The sequence below is a fragment of the Macrotis lagotis genome, chromosome X, assembly GCF_037893015.1.
Source record: "Macrotis lagotis isolate mMagLag1 chromosome X, bilby.v1.9.chrom.fasta, whole genome shotgun sequence".
Taxonomy (NCBI): Eukaryota; Metazoa; Chordata; class Mammalia; order Peramelemorphia; family Peramelidae; genus Macrotis; species Macrotis lagotis.
Window position 1 is genome coordinate 277,937,872 of NC_133666.1, and position 21,765 is coordinate 277,959,636.

Consider the following 21,765-nt stretch of genomic DNA (forward strand, 5'->3'; position numbering starts at 1 on the left):
AGACAAAAGAGTTTGGAATGCAACCAAGAATCAACTAACCAGCAAAATTGTACAACCTCTTCGAGAGAAAAAGATGAACTTTCAATGAACCAAGGGAATTTCAATTGTTCCTGTTGAAACAACCAGAGCTGAACAGAAAGTTTGACCTTCAAATACAGGACTCAGGTGAAGCATAGAGAATGGAGGAGAAAGGTAAAATATGAGGGACTTAGTAATGATGAAGTGCATGTATTTCTGCATAGAAAAATGATACTGATAACATTCATATAAAACTCATTTAATAGAGAAAGTAGAAGGAGCTTTTATAGATGAAGCACAGGAGAAAACTGAATTTGAAGATATAATATATTGTAAAAATGGAGTCAATTGCTAAAAGGGAAATGTAATGGGAGTAGGAGAAAGGAGAAGTGGAATAGGCTGATATTTTGTATAATAAGTTTTTTTATTGCAATGATATGGAAGGGAGGAAGATGGGGGGAATAAGGGAACCTTCTTTCTCATCAGAGGTGGCTCAGGGAGGAAACAACATATACACTCAATGGGGTATAGACATCAAGAGTAAAAATGAGAAAAGGGGGACAAGGGGAAGGGGAGATGTGAGTGATGGAGGAGAGGATGGATCATGGGGGAGAGTGGTCAGATATAACACATTTTTTTTGTTTAATTCTTGCAAGGGGCTGGGATTAGGTGGCCTGTCAGGGACCATAGGGCCAGGTGCTTGCTGGGCCTTAGGGGTGGTATGTGGGCTTGGGGCTTCTTGGCCCCAGGCTCAGTGATCAGTCTGCTGCACCTCTCAGCTACCCTACAGCACATTTTGGAAGAGGGACAGAGTGAAAGTAGAGAGTAAACATAGTATATGGTAGTGGGGAGGTATGAATGGAGGGAATTGTGATGACAGTGGTGGAAAAATATGGAAGTAGCTTTTGTGATGGACTTATCATAAAGAATGTGATCCACCCAAGACAGACCTCACAGACTGAAGCACATTTTTTTCTCTTTCTTTTACTTTATTTCTCATGAGGGTCTATATTTTTTTGGGGGGGAGGGGTATTATGTTTACTCTTAAACAAGAATATTTTAGTAATTATAAAAAAAATTACATGTACAAAATAAATAAGAAGAATTTGTTCAGGGTCAAAAAAAAAGGATTAGTACTTGCCTTTTTCACAAACTGTACATCAGAACTTTGATGGGGAAAATAAATCATTTTAGAAAGAATTGTAAGCCTACTTCTCTGCAACTTGGCATACTCCTTAGCTTCTTTTTTTTTTACCATGTTTTCCATTTCTAGAGAGGCAAGACCTGATTTAGATGTAGATTTTTTTTATTTACCTATTTTATAACTTTGTAATCTTATAAAGCATATATTCTCTTTCTTAAATGCCTACACCTTTTAGTATATACTTGAAATGCAGAAATTTTTCTGCATTTCTGCATTAGATATTTCTTTTCTAAAGGACCTAAATTTATAATGTGAAAATATCACATATATCACATTAAAAAATCCTGCATTTTATAAAAATTAGTTCCTTCTTGCTTTGTTTTGGTTTTTAATTTTATGTTACATAATGTTTTTCAACACTCATCCACTTAATATTCATAAGTTACAAATTTTTCTATAATCCTGTCTTCCTACCCTGTTCCCTCAGCAGCATACAGAATGGTAAAAATTGTGCGTGTACATTTATGTTTAACATGTTTACATATTTATCATTTTGTATATGAGATATTAGGATGAAGGAAAAAGAAAGAAAATGATGGGATAAGAAGGAAAAACATTAGAGTAGTTTTAAAAAAACAATGAATATAGTTTTCATTCAGATTCTGTGGGTTTTTTGTTTGTTTGTTTTGTTTTTCCCTCTGGATATAGATGGCATTATCCAAAATAGGTCCCCCAGGATGGTCCTAGCTCTTTGAACTACTGGATGAGCTATATCCACCAATTGATCTACTCATAATATTGTTTTTAATGTGTTCAATGATCTCTTGGTTCTTTTCCCCTTACTCAGCATAAGATCCTGTAATTCTCTCCTTGCTTTTCTACAACCCCAGCATTCCTAGTTTCTTATAGAATAGTAGTACTCCATAACATTCACATACCAGAAGTCGTTCAATCATTTCCCAGGTGATGGGCATACCCTCAATTTCCAATTCTTTGCTGCTACAAAAAAATCTACTAAAATATTTTTGATCATGTAGAATTTTTCCCATTTTTTATGATTTCTTTTGGATATGTACTTAATTACAATGGTTTCTTAAGGAGTATTTGTTTTCTTAAATTTTCCTTTATTCTCTATTAATTGTATGATTTTTCACCATAGAATTTGATGTGTTTCTGCACCAAGCTCTGTGTTTGTGGGTATTATATTTAACATATATATATATATATATATATATATATATATATATATATATATATGTGTGTGTGTGTGTGTGTGTGTGTGTGTGTGTGTGTGTATGTGTGTGTGTGTCTATTAAATATCATCGTTTTCAATTAATTCACTAATTCTTAAATTCTTAAATCTCCTTGTCATATTTCCCAATTTAAGTGCTTTTTATACACCTTACATTTTCTTTTTATTTTTGTTCTAATATTTTTTCTGATTCATTAATCATTGATTTTTGCTTGGTTTATTCCAGAATTCAGTAAGTCTGTTACTTGGTTAAGGTTTATCATTTTCTTTCCTAATTTATTCATTCTATAAATTTTTCTTCTAGAATTTTTATTTCATCTTTTTTGAGTCATTGCTTGAAATTATGAAGCTATTTGCTCCTTCTCTTGGGGGATTTCTGGATTTACAATTTTCCAATACTACTTGGTATTTTCTATGATTTTCTCATCTATCCTACTTTGATTCCTAGATTGGGGCATAATTGCTAGGGTCAGGCATAGAGCCTTCCTTTACTTTCAGTTGGAGTGCTCCATCCTTTATCACCCTTCATTTCTTGGGTTTCTAACCTCAACCACCTAGAGTTAGTGCCTCTTGAATCACTGATATTAGGCCTGGATCTTCAGAGCCTCCTCAGGCATTTCAGAACAAAGTATTAGGGATTTGGGAGTACCAAACTCTTGGGGTGGCCAGATCTGAACAAGGGTCTTTTTGAAAAATGTGGGATTTTCTGACCTCCCCCTAGCCTTTGTCAGAAAATTCTTTACTTTGTTCTTTGTCTCTTGACTCAGACATTTCAAGACAATTGCGTCTCAAGTTTTTTGAACTGGGAGGCTTGGCTTCCTTGCCTGACCTGAACTGTCAGTCCCCTTTAATCTTGTTTTTGGGCATTTGAATAACTTTTTGTACAGATTTTTTTTAAATCATAATTTGGTCCGATGAAAATTTCTGTGTTGTACCAAAGTAAGTATATGGGACAGAGTGACCCGCCTCCTCCTGTTCAGGTAGCCATCTTGGCTAGGAGTCTGAGCATTGCACCAAATAAAAAAGCCTTGTATAAAATCAAATCAAATTATGCACATTAAGTCACTTTCATGTGCAGAACACTCTGTTAGACATAGTAGGAGACATAAAGATTAATGGAGATAATCCCTTCCATCCAGGACTTTATCATCCAGGAAAAAGGGAGGGGGTAAAGGATTGCATAAGTATTTTAGAGAGTTGTAATAAGAATCTACTACTAGTTGAATAGACTTTAGGTCATTTTTCTAGATCTAGATAGTATTCTGCCTATTGACAATTGAAGTAACTGGATTATTTAGGTGCTGTTCTTTAATAATAGGCTACTGTATAATCCCTTGAGATTTAAAGTCATTGCAATTTAATTAAAATTTAATGGAAATATCTCCCTGAAAAAAGGAGTAAATGTAAATATTTCTAGTCCTTTTTTTCTGTGTAGTTTAGTATTCAAATCAGGTTCTAAGCAAATGTATAATTGAAAAACAAAATTTGAAAAAAGGAAATAGATACCTTTAGCATATCCAGGTTGTCCAAGAAGTCAATGAAGAAGGATTTTTTTCATTGACATATATATATATACATATATATATATATATATATATATATATATATATATATATATATATAGACTGAAGCCATCTCATGGTTTTTGGATTCTTTATTTGACAAGTGCTTAATAATGATACTGCAATTACTTCTCAGGCAAGAAGACTACCAGGTTATATCTCAAGTAATCTAGCTCTTGTTCCTTCTAGAAATGGCATTCTGGAATAGAAATCATTATCAGAAAGAATGGGATTAATGTGGAACGGCTCACTAATTTGGGTACTGACACAAATTTGTAGCTGTGTAACCCACTGACCAAATGGGTTAATTCTGGGGGGAAATTTAATTTAGATCACTGTGAAACTAACCAAGTTGCCTGAAAGCACTATTTTAGCAACCTTTGGGACTAATCTTACAAGGTATATTCTGGGTAAATCAGTTTCTACTCAGGATGAATCATTATAACTTTCCTAGATTTGACAAGCTATAATTTTCATACTGCTATCAGCTAGTAGAGCTAGCATGGCATGGGGTACACAACTAGGAAGACCTGTGTTCAAGTCCTTCCCTTTGGAAAAAATGCATCATTTTTCAGAACTGGGAAATTCTCTAAGTGTTATAAGTTAAAGAGTAGTGCTGGCATGCATTAGCAGAAGGGTCCCTCAATAAGTTTTCTATGCCAATGAAATTACAGGTTCAATCCTCATATACCTATTAGGTAATATAAACAATGTTTCATTCAAAATATCATGGATATTTCTGGTGGTTGAGATAGTATGAATTAAGACAAAGCAAATACAGTCAAAGGCAATTAAAATTAACTCACTCATGTTAACTCATGATCCTAAACACCTTCTTTCAAAAGTTTTCAACACAGATTTCAGCAAAGAGTAAAAATGAAAATAGATATTCTTCCAAATATAACAATGGTTTTCAATCTAACTGAACCTAGGAAATATTGCCAAGATTTTAAGAAACTATTATGTAGTTTCCAGATCAAAAAAGAAAACAAAGTTATGTTGATTTGAATAAACCTTAAATGTGAATAACCTCCATTTGTTAGCCCTTTTGTAATATGCTGGAGTTTTCCCTACAGATATAAGGTAAAAAAAAAACCAAACAAATAAAGAAATACCAAGCCAGTTCAAATAATTTAGTTTTCTTTTCTGTTTTATTCAGTTTTAACTGTTAAATTTGAACTTTCCAATGTCTTCCATGAAATATTACCTCTAATTCCAATATATGAAATGTCTTGAAGACATAACCAATGGAAAACAAACTCTGAAGGAGTTAAAAACTCCAACTTGTGTTTCAGACAGAACAGTGAATCAAGACATGCCATAACATAATATGAGCTAAAACTCCCATCCATAAATGTATAACATATAATGTTGATATACGATGAATACAGCTTAGTTCTACTTTTCCTGGTGCTAGAAATAGATTTGAACTTAGCATAAAATCATAGTATAAGATTTGGAATAGACTTTAGAAATTCTCTAGCACAATTACTCTTTTCGCTTGGGTAAAGTTGCAGTTATTAACTAGTATTAACTAATATGGAATATAAAACTAGTTTCCCTGATTCCAAATTCAGGACTTTTTTAATTCTACTATGTGACTTATCCAGTTATTTTGTGACAATTGACACACTTTTTAAAAAGAAAATCAGTTAGGTTTGGGGGAAACTCAATGGAACAGTGAAGGCCCTGGAGTGCTTTTCTAGCTGCCTGACCCTGGGAAAATCATTTAACTCTGTCTCAATTTCCTTATCCATAAAATGACCTGGAGAAGGAAATAGCAAATTAGTCCAGGATCTTTGGCAAAGAAATCCCAAATGGAGTTGTGAAGAGTCAGAAACCAATTAAACAACAATAACAGGGTTTTGGAATGGAATGTGTAGTCATAACACAAAAAGGCTAGTGATCCACAATAAGATTAAATATCTAATCTTTTTTTGGTTTGGTTTTTTTTGCAAGGCAATAGGGTAAAGTGACTTGCCCAAGGTCACATAGTTGAGTAATTATGAACTGTCTGCGACCAAATTTGATCTCAGGTCCTCCTGACTCCAGGGACAGTGTTCTATCCACTGCACCACGTAGCCGCCCAAAAAACTCCTAATCTTTTTTATTAGCATTTTGTTCTAATCTATATATTATCTAGTACTGGAAGGAATCCTAAAAGGTATCTTGTCCAACTACTTTATTGTACAGATAAGACTGAAACCCATTGAAATGAAATAACTTATATGACATCATAAAAGAAGTTATAGAAATAATATTTAAACAAGTTAAAGATTACATCCTTATGTGAATTGAAATATCAAGTTTTATTAATATATATTTATTTATAAAGAATTTCTATTACTAAACAGGGCACCTCTGGTTACCTAACCCTATTAGTAACACATAGGAATTGTTTGAAATTTTCTACATCTTAAAGATTTCAAAGCTTGGGGTCTCTTTGTTTCCTACAAATATTTTTATGACTTATAGAATTAACTACTTCTAGGTGAGTAGCAATGACTAGTTCTGACCCTGGACTGAAGAAGAAATTGGTTTCCTGTAGTTATGGTTAATGGAAGTTAACATGCTTTTTTACTCAATAATCATCCATGCTTGGTTATTGCTACTATTGATGGTAAAGGGGGTGGGGGTTGCTGAAGCTTTAAAGAGTAAATTTTTTTTAAAGTAAATCGTCCTTTAAAGCAAATCATCAAGCCCCAAAATTATTTTGACCTAATTTTTTAATTTACTTTTTTCCTTTTTACCTGGCCCTATTCTTTCCCTTCTCCTTCCTTTCACCCAAAGAGCTCAGTTAGAATTTTCTAACTCATCATACAAAAATCATAGACTACAATGTAATAATTTAAAGGATCCTACACATGTTTCAGACCTCTCCCTAGATAGTTCTAAAATATCATGTCAAGTTGACATCAAAACCCTTTCAGTAATATGTCTTCAAACTTTTGAATATTATATAATCAAAAGGAAACTTCATCCCTTCAAGTTTTATAGATGAAAATAAAGAGACACCTCTGTTTTTCCTCTTCTCTTTTCCTGGATTTCTTGTTTTTCCATCCAAGTACAAAATCAGAAAGGGATAAATCATATTCATATAGAGCATCTTTTTTGTATACCAAAATGAAACAATCATTAATTTTTGTAGAGAATTTGATTGTTTCTCCATCTTCTTTCCTTAGATATTCTTAGCTCTGTTTGCTACTTTAAAAGCATCTACTTGCTGTCCTTCAATGATAATAATAATTCACATTTCTATAATGACTTGTGCTTTGCAATGTATTTCCCTTGGGGATAGCTAAGGGACCCAGTAGACAGAACACCAGTGTTGGGTCAGGTGAATCTGAGCTCAAATATGACCACAGACACTTCACACTAGCTATGCAACCTGGGCAATCACTTAACAAATAGACAAAATACTTCCCTCACAACAAACCAGTGAAGTTGTTAATGCAAACGTTACTTTCTCTATTTTACTGAGGAAGTTAAATAAGGCTATGAAGTTTTAACTAACTTGTCTATGATCACACCAATGGTCAGTTTCTAACACTGAATTCAATCCTAGATCTTCTGACCAAATTCTGTTTTCAATCTAATAAGTCAGGTTACCTACAGTACCCCCACCATAAATCACAAGCTTGTTAGTTTATGAGGAAGAAACTTTCATTTTTTTTCCTTTGTGGTCCCTGAAAAATGCAACATAAAAGATAATTAATTCTTTTTAATTGAATTGAATTGAAATCTTGATTTAGGTGAAAATTGTTTTTTTTCTTAAATGGACAATATCCCTTTCTGTGAAATATATCCCAAAGACATTTTTAACATAATAAATAACATACATGTCCAAAACCATAAATAAAGATACAATTTAATGGACATTATACACACACACACACACACACACACACACACACACATATATATATATATATGATAAAAATGGAAGAACATATAATGGAGCCTTCAGTGCTGCCTTGTAACCAATAGGACTTTCACCTATTCTCTGTCTATGTTGTGACTCTAACCTCAGCCAGTTCACAGACCCTTCCTTCCTCCCTATCCTACCACTCCTGAAAAAATAAATCATGACTCAGACTTTGGACTTCTGTTTATGGGTTCTGTTTATTTATTTCGTGTATATAGTGACCCTATTGGTTTGGAAAGAGATTTAGATAGGTGAGGAAATGATCTCAGAAATTGGCAATGATGTGCCTAATATCAAGAAACTGGAAATTATGGCTTCCAATATATTGTTGCATTATTTGCCATGAGAAAGGAGTTTACATGGGAAAGGGAGAGGGCAGTAATTTTTCTCCACTTTAATTCTAAAGCTTAGTTTATTTGTCTATAGATATATTGCTGACCTTATAGGTATTTTTTAGACTTTTGCTTGGGTGGAACTGTTGTAGATACCAATTCCTCTATGCCTTCTTATTCTATGTGTATTTCTTACCTCAAAACTCTAAAGCAGTTCTACCTAGTATGTTGGGGGAAGGGAGATTTATTTGGGCTTCCTAAGGTTTCATGGATACCAGGTTACTACATGGCTGTCTATCACTCTTCATTATTTTTATGTGATGTTAGTGGAGAAGTCATTTAAGAGATAGTTTGTAGATTCAATATTCGGACTGTCTATAAACATTTATATAATTATTGATGTTCTTACAACAGGAAGTTGATTGACTCAATATTGATACCCTTTTGTGCAAGAAGAGAATATTAGTTGTTTCCTTATTTGTTCCAGCTCACTGATCATCAAACACTTAAAATTGCCTTATACAAGGTAATTATACAATCCATTGAATTGATCCATCCAAACCCCAATTTCAATAGATCAAGTAAATGCCTCATTCTACAAGCATTTAAGATAGATTCAGGGGCGGCTAGGTGGTGTAGTGGATAAAGCACCGGCCTTGGAGTCAGGAGTACCTGGGTTCAAATCCGGTCTCAGACACTTAATAATTACATAGCTGTGTGGCCTTGGGCAAGCCACTTAACCCCATTTGCCTTGCAAAAAAAAAAACCTAAAAAAAAAAGATAAATTCAAAGATATTTTCTCTATCACTCTCTGTTTCTCTGTCTCTCTGTCTGTCTGTCCTGTCTCTTTCTTTCTCTCCAATCATTCCAAGTAACTGAAATAGGCTATCAAAAGCATGTATCTATTTCAGCAGGCAATGTGCTGGCTCCTTGGGATACAAAGAAAGGTAAACACCTTTCTGCTTCTTAAGAAGTCCACATTCTAATGAGGGAGACAACATACACATATAGATAACTAAGTATGTAGGAGACATATATGGAATAGATGGGAGGTGACCTTAGAGAATAAATAACTAACAGCTTTGGGAACTGGATAAGGGCAGAGGAGGCAAAATTTCATCTGAGACTTGAAGAAAGGCAGAGAAACTATTTGAAGGAGATACTCTTTATTTTCTTTAACCATATAAGGCAAAGAGAGACCATGGAACTTAGTGGATATAGAGCCAACATTTGAATCAGAAAGACTACCTGTAAGAGTGTTGGCAAGTCTCTTGAGTTTTCAATGTGTGACTTATAGATGAGTTGCTAAGGTATACTGGTAGACAGGATTTCCACACTGGGATGATATCCCTCATTTGGACAGAATATAAAAAAGAAATTCCTGGAACTATTTAGTAATATTTTGTATTGCTCTATCTTTAGGGGAAACATCTGTACTGACTTATTTGAACAGTGTCTTGAATTAATTCTACTTCTTCAGGATGACCTTGTTCCTTATCAGTAAGATGGAATGTACTAACTTAAGCAGAGCAAGCTTCTGCTCTCTGCATACAAGTTAAAGACATTTCAGAGACATTCCATAGATTGTAGAACTCTCCCTCAATGCCAGTACACTCTCCCAACTACATGGAAGCACTCATGGAAAGGAGGACTATGCTGACTGTCCAAAGATGTTGAAAATAACCCCCAACAATTTCACATCAATGTGTGAGAATGGGTAAATCATTTCACTCCTGAGAAATCATTAGTAAAATAAAGGGATTAAATTATGTGATCACTATTACTTAGATCTATACCTTAGTCAAGTTATAGAAAAAAATCATTGTGTTCTGAGTACCCCTGTATATAAAAAAATGAATAGATCTTTTCTATCCAATAATTTTCCTAATTTTTGAGCTCTAATGGAAATGGTATCTGACATTTTAGTGAGTGACCTAAGCTAAGGAGTTGATTGACTTTCTCCAGTGACACACTGCACTATACAGAATACAATTATTTAGTTGGGGAAAAATACATACCAAGCATGCTTGCCCAAAACTGTGTTGAAGCAGCTTTCATTCAGGATGATGCTTGGTTTTACTAATTCATAACTCATTCCTAATGTTGTTTTTGCCTTCTCTGTAGAGTTTTCCAACAATAACATTGCTTGCATTGATGTTCACATAGCTTTGTGCTGCTGGTATTTGGAAATTGTACAGAGACACTAAGTTGGACTCTCCCTTCCTCCTGGTGGGAAATGAGAAGTCATTTAGCCACCAGGGAAATGCCCTTAGACATCTGGGCATGGACTATTTCCCTTCCTATTAATGAATGCAGGACAACTAATCGGAATGTGACTCAAAACATGTAACACGGAAAAGTGACATGACTTGGATACCTGGGAAGGACTTGGGGAACAATTCTTTCTACAATATACTTAAAGATCATTCTCTTATTTTTCCTCAGTCTAGTAAAAAAGCATTTGGATGATATCATGAACATATGAGCTACAGATCCTTTTCCTGACCTGAAAATAAAAAAGGGGAGACTATGGTTTTAAAAAGTTATAATTGGAAGTAATATTAACTGCTATGGAGAAGGTTAGAGGGAATTCTATCAATGATAATCATCATCATAATAACAGTGATTTAAAGTTTGCAAACTCCATTACATATATCTTCTCATCTGATCCTTATAACAATCATCGCAGATAGAGACCATTATTATCTTCATTTTTATAGACTGAGGCAAGCAGAAGTTAGGATTTTCCCAGGTAAGTGTCTAAGACTGTAGTTAAACTCAGGCCTTCTTGACTTCAGCTGTAGCCACTATACTATTTGGTTAAAAGAGAGAATGTGAGTAATAGCTACTTAAAGGAGAGAGAGGAAAGAATCAAACCTAAAGAGATATTTATTTCAAAATAAATAAAAGACCCGATTAAAAATTCCCCCCAATTCTCTTTCCATATCATATCTTAGAAAAGATACTAATAGAGACATTGGTTGTGGATGCTTATTGCTTTGCCTAAATTTATTTGGTCATTTATTTGTAAAATGAGAGGGTTAAAGTAGTTGACTTCTAAGATATGTTTGTGTGTGTGTGTGTGTGTGTGTGTGTGTGTGTGTGTGTGTGTGTCGTGTGTGTGTCTGTGTGTGTGTCTGTGTTTAGGGATAAATAGATAGATAGATCTCCTATGCTCTCAAATTTTCTTATTCTTTTCCTATGTTATATTTCAAATCACTTATATACTGCTTTGCAAAATAGTCAGAAGTCAATTATCACTGGTAAAGCAAAATAAGTCACTAAAGTCACCTGGATAGCTCTCTTACATTAAAAAAAAATATAAAGAATTAATGAAAGCATCAGAAACAGCAAAATTATATCACTCTTCATTCTTATTATATAGACCATGGAAGTATCAACTCTAAGGAAGAAAAGTACTATCAGATGGATTTACATTACTTTGTAGCAACTATTTTACCATATCCGTATGTATTTATGCATATGTAACTTTGAAAGGAGTTTATATATTTCTCTTCTCTTCTGGAAGGAGTAGAACAGTAATCTGTTTTTGACAACATTTTTAGAATTCTTAAGCAAATCAGTTTATTAGTCCACTCAAGTTTTACCTCTCCCAAAGATATCTAATTTTAAAATATGCATAAATGTATAATAGTTATCAACACTCCCCTCTTGGGGTTATTGTGACACTGTAATTCTCTTGGTCCTCCCTCTGCTTGTTTGACTATTACTTCTCTTGCCTGGATTTTCAGGTATATCCTATGCTCCACTTGTGACTATACACCTTGGGTTCTGGCTAGGGTAAAAATGATAATGATGAAGATAATTATTATAAAAGCAAGTATTTATATAGCATCTATTATGTGCCAAACACTATTATAAACATTTTACAAATATTATCTCATTCTTCCTTACGACATCTCTTGAAGATAGGTTTTATTATTATCATCGCCTTTTTATGATTGAGGAAACTGAGACACACTTTCTGTTGAGGACATCTTTTGTTATTCCCTGCAACCTTGTTGAATCATTCTCAAATCATTTTCCATCATTCCACATATCTAGTCATCCAGGCTAATTAATTCTATCTTCATAACATATTTTGAATTTTTATCCTTTTCTGCACTTACATAGCTTCTACCTTGATTTAGACTGTCAGATTGTACTTGTGTTACACACTATGTGATTTACTCATTTAACCTCGCTTTTCTTATCTATGAAATAAGGAATTTAGGCTAAATGTTCTCTTAGGTCCCTTCCTGTTATAAGTCTGTATATCCTATGTTCAATTACTGCCTGGATTGTTTCAGTAGCCTCCTAATTGTTCTCCCTTCCTCGAGCCCCACTCTTCAAAAATTCCTTCATAGAATAGTTACAAAAGTAGGAATCTGACCATGATGCTTTCTTGCTCAATGTTTCAATGGGTCCCTATTACTTCTAGGATCAGCTCCTAATTATTTTGTTTGATATTTAATGTCTTTCACAACTTTATTTTAACTACCCTTTCCTACTTATTATACATTATTCTCCCTTATACACTCTGGTCTATCTAAACTTCTCCTTTGTTCTTCCTCATAAATAGTATTCTAACCTGTCTCCATCCCTGGAATTCATTTCTTCTTCATATCTATCTCTTAGAATCCTCTCTCCTTCAAAACCTAATTCAAACACAGTCTCCTAAAGAATTTTATTGATCTCCAAGTTTCTACAAATATTTTTACCCCTCCCTAAAATACAAGATGTATTTGTATAAATATGTATTATTTCCTGATAGTCTGTAAGTTCCTTGAGGACAGGGACTCTTTCTGTCCTTGCATAACCAACACACAGCAAAATATCTGGTATATAAAAGGCACTTAGTAAGTGCTTGTTGGTCAATATTACTAACTTTCTGGTTTGAAAATGACTCACAACCAAGATGCTATGGTTGTGATTTAAAGAGCTCTCAATTTGTTTCCATGATGCTTATGCGTAAAAGGCTGTAATTTGGCATGAGACAGCTTCCTTTCCTTGTGATCTCCTGTTTTCTATGCCCCTCTCTAATACTTCTTTTGCCCAATATCTTTTTTTAAAGAATTTTCTTTTTTTTAAAGCACAAATAACAGGAAGCCTTGCTGCCCTAGTTTTTTTTTTCCTTTGCCTCTAAGTATTCCGGATATCATTTTAAATTGGGGTTAATAGTGTTTCTTTGTTTTGCCTTCTTTGTGGTAGTTGTTCCACTTCAACCAAACAGAAGGCATTAGCTCATTTGCTGATGGGAGTTCTACTGTTTGCTTGTCCCAGAAAGGTTACTCAGCAAAAAGTATTGCATTAGAATTTAAAGTAATAACATTTTACATTCTGTATAGATTGTTTCATTCTTATCACTTTTGTATCATTTAAGCCTAGCACAGTGAATGTCACATTTCAGAATCTTAATACATATTTGTTGATTGAGTGATATTGATTTAGTAAATTAGCTAAGATTTAAGAGCTTATTAAGTTACTCTGTCATTCATTTTGGTTTTCATTGTTGTGAGTGGTAGGTAGCATTCTTCTGCTCTTTAATCTTCTTTGGAGTCAGGAGCTTGGCACCTTAACCAGTTATGATCAATCCCATATTGATCTTCTTATTTCATAAGATCATAAAGTCATAGATAAAGAATTGGAGAGAATTAGAGGATTATTGATTTAAAGATAGAAAGGACCTTAGAGGTCATCTAGGCAAGAGGTGGTAACACATAGCTATGGCCCACTATACTCCCAAGAGCACTAGACTCAGAATAAAGCTTAATTGGGAAATATTTAACAAAATAAATATAAAATGCAGTATGTCATAGATAACATTACATTTCAAAATGAAGTCAGTATGTGGTCTGTAGGGATCCTTATTGTGGCTTCTTTTTTTATTTAAAAATTGACACCACTCATCTAATCCAATATCTCAGGCCCAGAAAGTTAAGTAACTTTCATGAAGTCAAACAGGTAATAAGTCAGGATGAACAAAAGTCCCTAACCTCTAAATCCAGTGAATTATTTGTTTGCTCTCTCCCTACATTCTCACTGCCTCTGCTACATGGTGTTCAGTCAGTTTTCAGTCATGTCCATCTCTTTGTGACCTCATTTCAGATCTTAGGAAAAGATACTATTGTAGATTGACATTTCCTTTTCCAGATGATTATGTAGATGAGGAAACTGAGGGAAATGATTAAAGTGACTTGCACAGTCATGAAATTAGTAAATGCCTAAGGATGGATTTGAACTCGGGACTTCTTGACTTCAGGGCAGTCTACTCACTGTGCCACCTAATTGTCATGAGAAGTAAATACTTTTACTTATCACTTATAAGTGAATTAGGAAACCAAGAATTCCATCTGTAGTATAAATAAATTGAGCAATGGGGAATTTTTTAACATGGTACTCCATGACATTTGATGTCAAGTCCAAGTGATATAATATAGATTGTCCTTTATTTAATAAGTCTGTAGAGACTATATAATTAAATTTCTTTATGAGGAAATCCTTAGGGGAAAATGTAGCATGTTAGAAAGGCTATTTAAGAATTATATGACACAACCTAAAGTTTGAATATTAATAGTTCTGATAACAAGTCAAAAATGATATAGCTAATTAAAAACCAGCACCATTTACTTTATTTGTGATATAGTGAGTATAGCCATTATTATAATTCAGTTATTGTTGCCTATAGAGTTAAAACTATGAAAGAAAATTAGAATATCTATTGAAAACCATAAATGGATTGTGGGTTCATTCCAATTATAAAGACATAAATGCACTGCCAGATAAAATTTTAAGTGCTATGTTAATATTCCAAGCCAGTTACCTGTCTTAATTTTCAATGTCAGTCATTCATAATATTATACAATGTAGGTTGGGTTGTCACCAAATCTTAAATTATCTAATAGACACTATCTGGTATAATTAAAATATCAGAATATGTAATATGTTAAATAATTTAACTCCCTTACCTACCTCATTCATAGTACTTTTAACTATCTAAATCATTTTCAACTCATTATAATTACATACATCAAAAATTTGGAGTATAACCTGGCAACTTAATCAACAGATACTATTACCAGTTTAGGAGAAAACAAAATAGAAAATAGCATTCCATACAATGAATAAAACAAAATATATATACTTTACTCTTATGGGAATTTTCAGGAAATGTTTCACAATTTATTTTTTCTTGAATATTATTTCCAATAAACTTGGTGATCTGATTTATCAGCCCACTTAACTTATGGGTAAATAACCCTAGTCATGTCTAGGCCCAACATCATAATAATATATATATATATATATATATATAATAAAAATACAATATATCATCATAATTATATAATGATCCTTAGGTATTAAAAACAAATTAAATTTTATATAAGATGCTTTGGTATTAAAAACAAATTAAATTTTATATAATATGCTTTGTATAAAAGGAGAAGGAAGGTAACTAATACATTTTGGAAGTATTTCCACCAAAAATGTTTTACTTTTTCAGGAGGTAAGTTTGAGTTATCTGAAAAATTATCTTTCTTAAAAGACCTCATTTCCCATTTTCAGAAAAATGAGATGTTTGAAGAAAAAGTTTAAAATGTAACAAGTGTTTATATTTGTTCAAAGATAGTTAACAAATGTCTACTTTTTAAAAAGAGTTAATTGTTATCACTGACATTCTTATTTAACTAACTCATCACTTTTCTGATGATTAATTGATTTAAATTTGGACTGAGTTAAATTGGAATTTTTATTTCAGTTTACTGTAATGTTCAGTATCCTAGCCCCATGCATACTTCCCCAAAATAAACTCAAAGTAGTAAAAAATGTTAATCAAAGTATGCACAAAATATATGTGGACTTTCATAGGGATTACCCATCCTCTTCCTTTGAATAAAAAGGAAAATTTTTTATTTTCATCTTTTGTATCTTCTGGATTACCTCTCCATTCCCTGTGAGGGCTGAAGCACAAAATTAATCTTAATGATTTGCATTTCCAAAGAAAAGATGTTTCATTTTTCCCATTTGATTTGGAAGTTGCTTGAAATATCTTCAATATTTACTTAACAGTACAAAACTGTCATTTTTTATGGCATGCAGAACCACTCATAAGGAGATGAGTTGGAAGATAATTCCAAACTACATTTAAAGAGGCTTAATACTCTTATTTGGGATTGTCACACATAATTCCTGTGGTATACAGTGAAAATGTGAAAACAGCCCTAAGAAGTTCCTTTGGTTTTATGAACTTAAGATATAATAGATTGGTTTGAGATTCTGACAACTTTCATATACATCAAAGAAACACCAAAACAAAAAAGCATAGGATTTGTGAAGTGCATTATTAGAACTGTAAAGTATTTTGTCATGCCTCCAAAAACTATAAAGACATATAATATCACAAAATGTTTTATCAGAATACTCAATGGAAAGTACACAAGTGACTAATTCCAAATTCTCTAGGTTTTTTCATTATGTAATAGAAACTTTCATATTTCACATAAAAATTATTAGAAATTATAGGAAAATATCAGTTAGTAAATGAATTATTACTGAGTTTAGCCTTGATGAACACCACAAAATTTATTTAAATTTTTATCATAACTGAATTTTATATTTCTGTATTGTAGACTTCTAAGATATTATAGAATTCATTTTTGTAAATATTTTTTCATTGTCATAACTTTATAGTCTCTTTTATCCTCCACCAGTTGTAGTCATATTATCAAAGCCATTCTATTTCCTTTTCTTCACGAGGTTTCCTTCCCTATTCTAACTTGCCATAAACAAAAAAACAAAAAAAAAATCAGATGAAACAGCCGTAGGTTTTAATGAATTAAAATATCTTACACACATCCTTAATTTGTGCAATCCCTATTTTCCATCAAGGGGTCAATCTCCCCCACATGAAGGTGATTCTAGCTATATATATTATCACTAACTATTCTGCATTTAGCATCTCTATATGATTTACCTTGGAATGGAAGAAAAGAGGCAATATTGTCATCAGACTTAAAAATAACCACAGGTTACTCAAGAAGTTCTGACTAGACCTGTGTTAAACACATTTCAATATTCCAGGTACAAGGTAAAAGAAGATTCAGTGACCTTCATACATTGCATGTAAAAAGACCTGATACCTTTACTCCCCAAGGGAACAGTGACTGAAATGTTACCTGATCAGAAATCATCAAATACAGCTTGCTATAATTTCTCAAAAGTTTTATTTCATTTTAAGAAAAGCAGATTGCTCAATAATACTATATATTACCTTATAGCATATCAGAGTTTCCTTGGGAACTTGTCAAATGTTGAAATTAGTTCTTTTCATGTATTTCATTTCGATTCAAATAATAAGCAGAATAGGACTGAAGAAAAGGAATAATCTTAACAACTGATTTAAATTGATTTTTGGGAAGAGAGAGTCATCTTAAATTTTCAATTTTTAAAAACCTGATTTTCATTGATATCCTTTGACTTTTTGTCACCTTAGAAGAGAATAACTAGAATTTCTTGAACAGTGGATGATATCACTGTTCTCAAAATATCAATTTGGCAGATATAGATTTGAGGAGGGTTTGAGGCAGGAAGCCAAAGAGAAAATTGTTGCAATAGTACAAGCGAAATGAGAGGAAGACCTTTTAATTGCAGTAGTACAACTAGAGAAAAGAGAACAAATGTTCATATATATTGTAGTGATAGAATCAATAAGACTTGACAACTGTTTGGATATATGATGGATAGAAGAGGGAAGAGTCAAAGATGATTTCAAGTTTGTGAATCCAGAGGACTAAAGGAATGGTACCACCCTCAACATATTTCTTTAAGGGGAAATTGCAAAGAAGAGAGAATTTGGGTGTTAAGAGAAGTTCTGTTTTGGACATATGATTTTAACAAAAGTTTGGAAGATCAGCTGGAACTATCAAAAAGGTAGTAGATAAGGTGAAACCAAAGTTCAATAGAGTGAATAGAGCTAGATGGATATATACATGTATATGTTTATTTGTATGTGTGTGTGTATGTGTGTGTGTGTGTGTGTGTGTGTGTGTGTATGGCTAAAAATCCCTATACCTCTTTCACTATCAGAACTGACAAGAATGACAATAATCAACATAAGTGTGGACTGAATTAGCTATGCTCCCTGATCTCCTCTGATACTGATATAGCATGGGTGTCATTCAGAATTATAAGACACAATTTTTAATTTTAATATTTAAAAGAAAGTCTGATTTCATTAGTATGGGTTTTCTATTCACTGATGTAGATTACAGTCACTCTTCATCTTAGTAGATGGTCTTATTAAGCTTCCAGGGCTACAAGAAACATGGAGTCTTGACAAACCTTGCAATATCTTCTTCACATTTGCCTAGGCCCATGCCCAAAGCTTTTTCAGCATAATAAGACCTGCCAGTTTGTGTTCCATTTGAGTAATTTCAATAGTCCAACATCAGCTATGTAGTAAGTGTGTAGTGTAGAGATAGTGTATTAAATTTAAATGAAATCAGTTCATTTGCATGCTCACTTAATGGTCAGCTGACTTTACAGTAGCTAGATTGCTGAACTTGTGAGTCAGGAAGACCCAAGTTCAAATCCAACCTCATATACTTATTAGCAGTATGACTTTGAACTTTTAAGAGTTTTTAATCTCTGTCTGTCTCAGGTTACCAAACATAAAATAGGCATAATTATAGCACTATCTCTTATGGTTGATGTGAGAATCAAATAACAGGTGTAAAATATTTTATAAATTTTAAAATATGCTATGGAAACGCTTGTTGTCATTAGTATAACTATATCTGTAATGCAACTAATTCTGTAGGTTTTAAGATTAGGCAATCAAGTCCATGCTTTTCTGGTTTCCCGATAAATCTGGTTTATATCATGTTGGATGACTAGAAGTGCTTTTGGTTATTTGGTGTAGTGAATCTGTGACTGTTGGTCCTTCTATACTTTTGTAGCCAAGGCTGACATGTCAGTCTAGAAGCAATATATCCAGCTACTCCATGGCTAAAGGTGGCAGTTGAAAAACTGAAGAAATTTTTTTTAACCAGTTGTCACAAGAGAAGATTATTATTATTATTATTATTAATAATAATAATTACCCTTGTATGTGGAAAAGACAAAATCTATGGTGTCACATTTTATTAAAAGTCATTGTCCTCACTCATCATTGAGAAAAAACACATAGTACTTTCTTTTATATTCATCTTTGGGCTACTGTAGTAGAAGTTTTAAAAAATAGTCCATTTTGTATTTGTTCAGAAAATTCCTATACAAAATTTTCAGAGTCAGAATTCTGAGAAAGAATCCCAAAACTCATTTGAGAAAGTGCTGCCTCTAGATAGAGAAATTTAAACTTCCAATCCACAGGACAGGTTGTAGATTCCTAGATGGTTATTACACTAAGGATTGGAGTTGGTGATGTGCAATAGAGTAAGAATGTAAGTGGATGGAATTGATAAGGACACAATTCCAAAGATAGTAACACCAAAAATTCCAGTTTATTTCACTGATTTCAAATAATCAACATAAAACTAATTCTTAATTTTTTCCCTTCTGGTTATGTCAATTCTATCCCTGTAAAATATTAAAAGCAAATTGTATTCTTAACTAATACTATGAGTTCTCCATTACCCCCCAAAACTTTCTTTTCTTGGAAGAAAATGTTGACTCTCCCCTCCACCCCTCCCACACACACTAGGATCTTCTTGATACTGGGAAGACAAAGTTAATGTAGATACAGATTTAGTCTTTCTATATCCCAGAATGTCAAAATCCTTGCCAAAAATGAATTTATCAGCTAAATATAGCCAAGAGATTTAGTTTATCTAAAATGTCCTACAAGGAAGAAATAGTTTACCACTGTTTTTGCAGATTGAGATTAGTCTGACATGTTATTGACATATGTTATAGATTTAATTTAATACTATAGTTCAGATGTGTGTTCTGATAAATTTGAGTGAAATCTAGGCTAAGATGAGTAGAGTTGTTTTAATATTTATGAGTTAAAATGCAGAGTTAGCAAAGGAAGCATTTTAATTAAAACAATGTTTTTCCATTGGTGCTTATAGGAAAATGGAAAGGAATGCTACTAGAACTTGCTGTTCATTTCTATTTTCGCTTGATTTTTTTTTGGCAATTTGCAATCTCAGTTCTCGGCTTCAGAAAACACCAATAATCTCTCCTTGACCAATAAAAATTATGATGCTTAAACCCTTCAAAATTTCTTTTTTTTTTTTGATAGGGTGCTGGAAACTCCTGATTATTGAGTCTTTTTCATTTCTCTTTTTTTTCTGAAATTTTAGGTATCCTGGAAATAACTTCAGTGGAAATAGGAGTTGTTGCTGTTAAAGCCATTAACAGCAACTATTATTTAGCAATGAATAAGAGAGGAAAACTCTATGGTTCAGTAAGTATACTTTTTTTTTTGTTTTCAAAATTGAATTTCAAAAGTCTGGGCAAGTCAATTATAGCTCTAGGTCCTAAACAAAAGGAATATTTAAATTTGGGCTTATCAATAAACTGGAATATATCCCTGGTATAGAAATATGCCTATGATTTGAGATAAAATTAGGCATTCTATGAAATGAAACCTGAATGAAAATATAAATGTACATATCTAAAAGGCATTCATTGATGCAAGGATAGGAGAGATTGAAGTTAGACTTACAGATCTGTAAGACATCTTCATAAGATGATAAATAAATCCATAAAAGTTGTTGAGATCACCAAATGAGAAAGAAAAAAAATAAGAGGGTCTAAGGTAGCCTGGGGATATATCCACAGTAAGAGACTGGGTCTTAGATAAAGATCAAACAAAGAAAATGAGAAGCATCATTTAGAAAGATTTGAGGAGAACCAAGGGAGAAGAATGTCATGAAAACCCAGAAAGAAGAGTAAATAATATACAAGAAAGGTGATCAAAGAATTTCAAATGTTACAGAGAGGAGGGGAAGGAAAGAGTTAAATAAATAACATTAAATTAAGTGATCATTAATATATCGAAAACAGCAATTCATGGGCCGGCTAGGTTGCACAGTGTATAGAGCACTGGCCCTGGTGTCAGGACTACCTGAGTTCAAATCCCGCCTCAGACATTTAATAATTACCTAGCTGTGTGGCCTTGGGCAAGCCACTTAACTCCATTTGACTTGCAAAAACCTAAAAAAAAATAGCAATTCAAATGGAAAATATACTTAGAAGTCAAACTGAAAAGAGTTTAGAAGAAAGTAAGAGGAAAGAATGTGGAAGGTTGAAAGTTAGAGAGATTTTTTAAAGAATGTTTATCTGAGAAAGGGAGGAGAGATACTGAAAGCTAAGGGGGAAAATAGGTTCTAATGATTTTTTTGTAGGCATCAGGGAGAAGTAATTGTGTGTCTGTGTGTGTGTGTGTGTGTGTGTGTGTGTGTGAGTGTGTGAGAGAGAGAGAGAGAGAGAGAGAGAGAGAGAGAGAGAGAGAGTTGCCTTTCAGAGGAGAAGTATAACTTCATCAGAGATTGAGGTGAATGACTTGTGGAGGATGATGTTAGGAT

The 21,765-nt window shown here is 33.1% G+C and overlaps 1 protein-coding gene across 1 annotated transcript in view; it reads left to right on the forward strand.

Annotated features, from left to right (window-relative positions):
- Positions 1-21,765, forward strand: part of FGF10 (fibroblast growth factor 10) — a 110,389-nt gene that overhangs the window by 84,014 nt on the left and 4,610 nt on the right. The window contains exon 2 of the mRNA XM_074208065.1: positions 20,539-20,642. Within this exon, the coding sequence (XP_074064166.1) occupies positions 20,539-20,642 (104 nt within the window). The remainder of the gene's footprint in view (positions 1-20,538; positions 20,643-21,765) is intronic.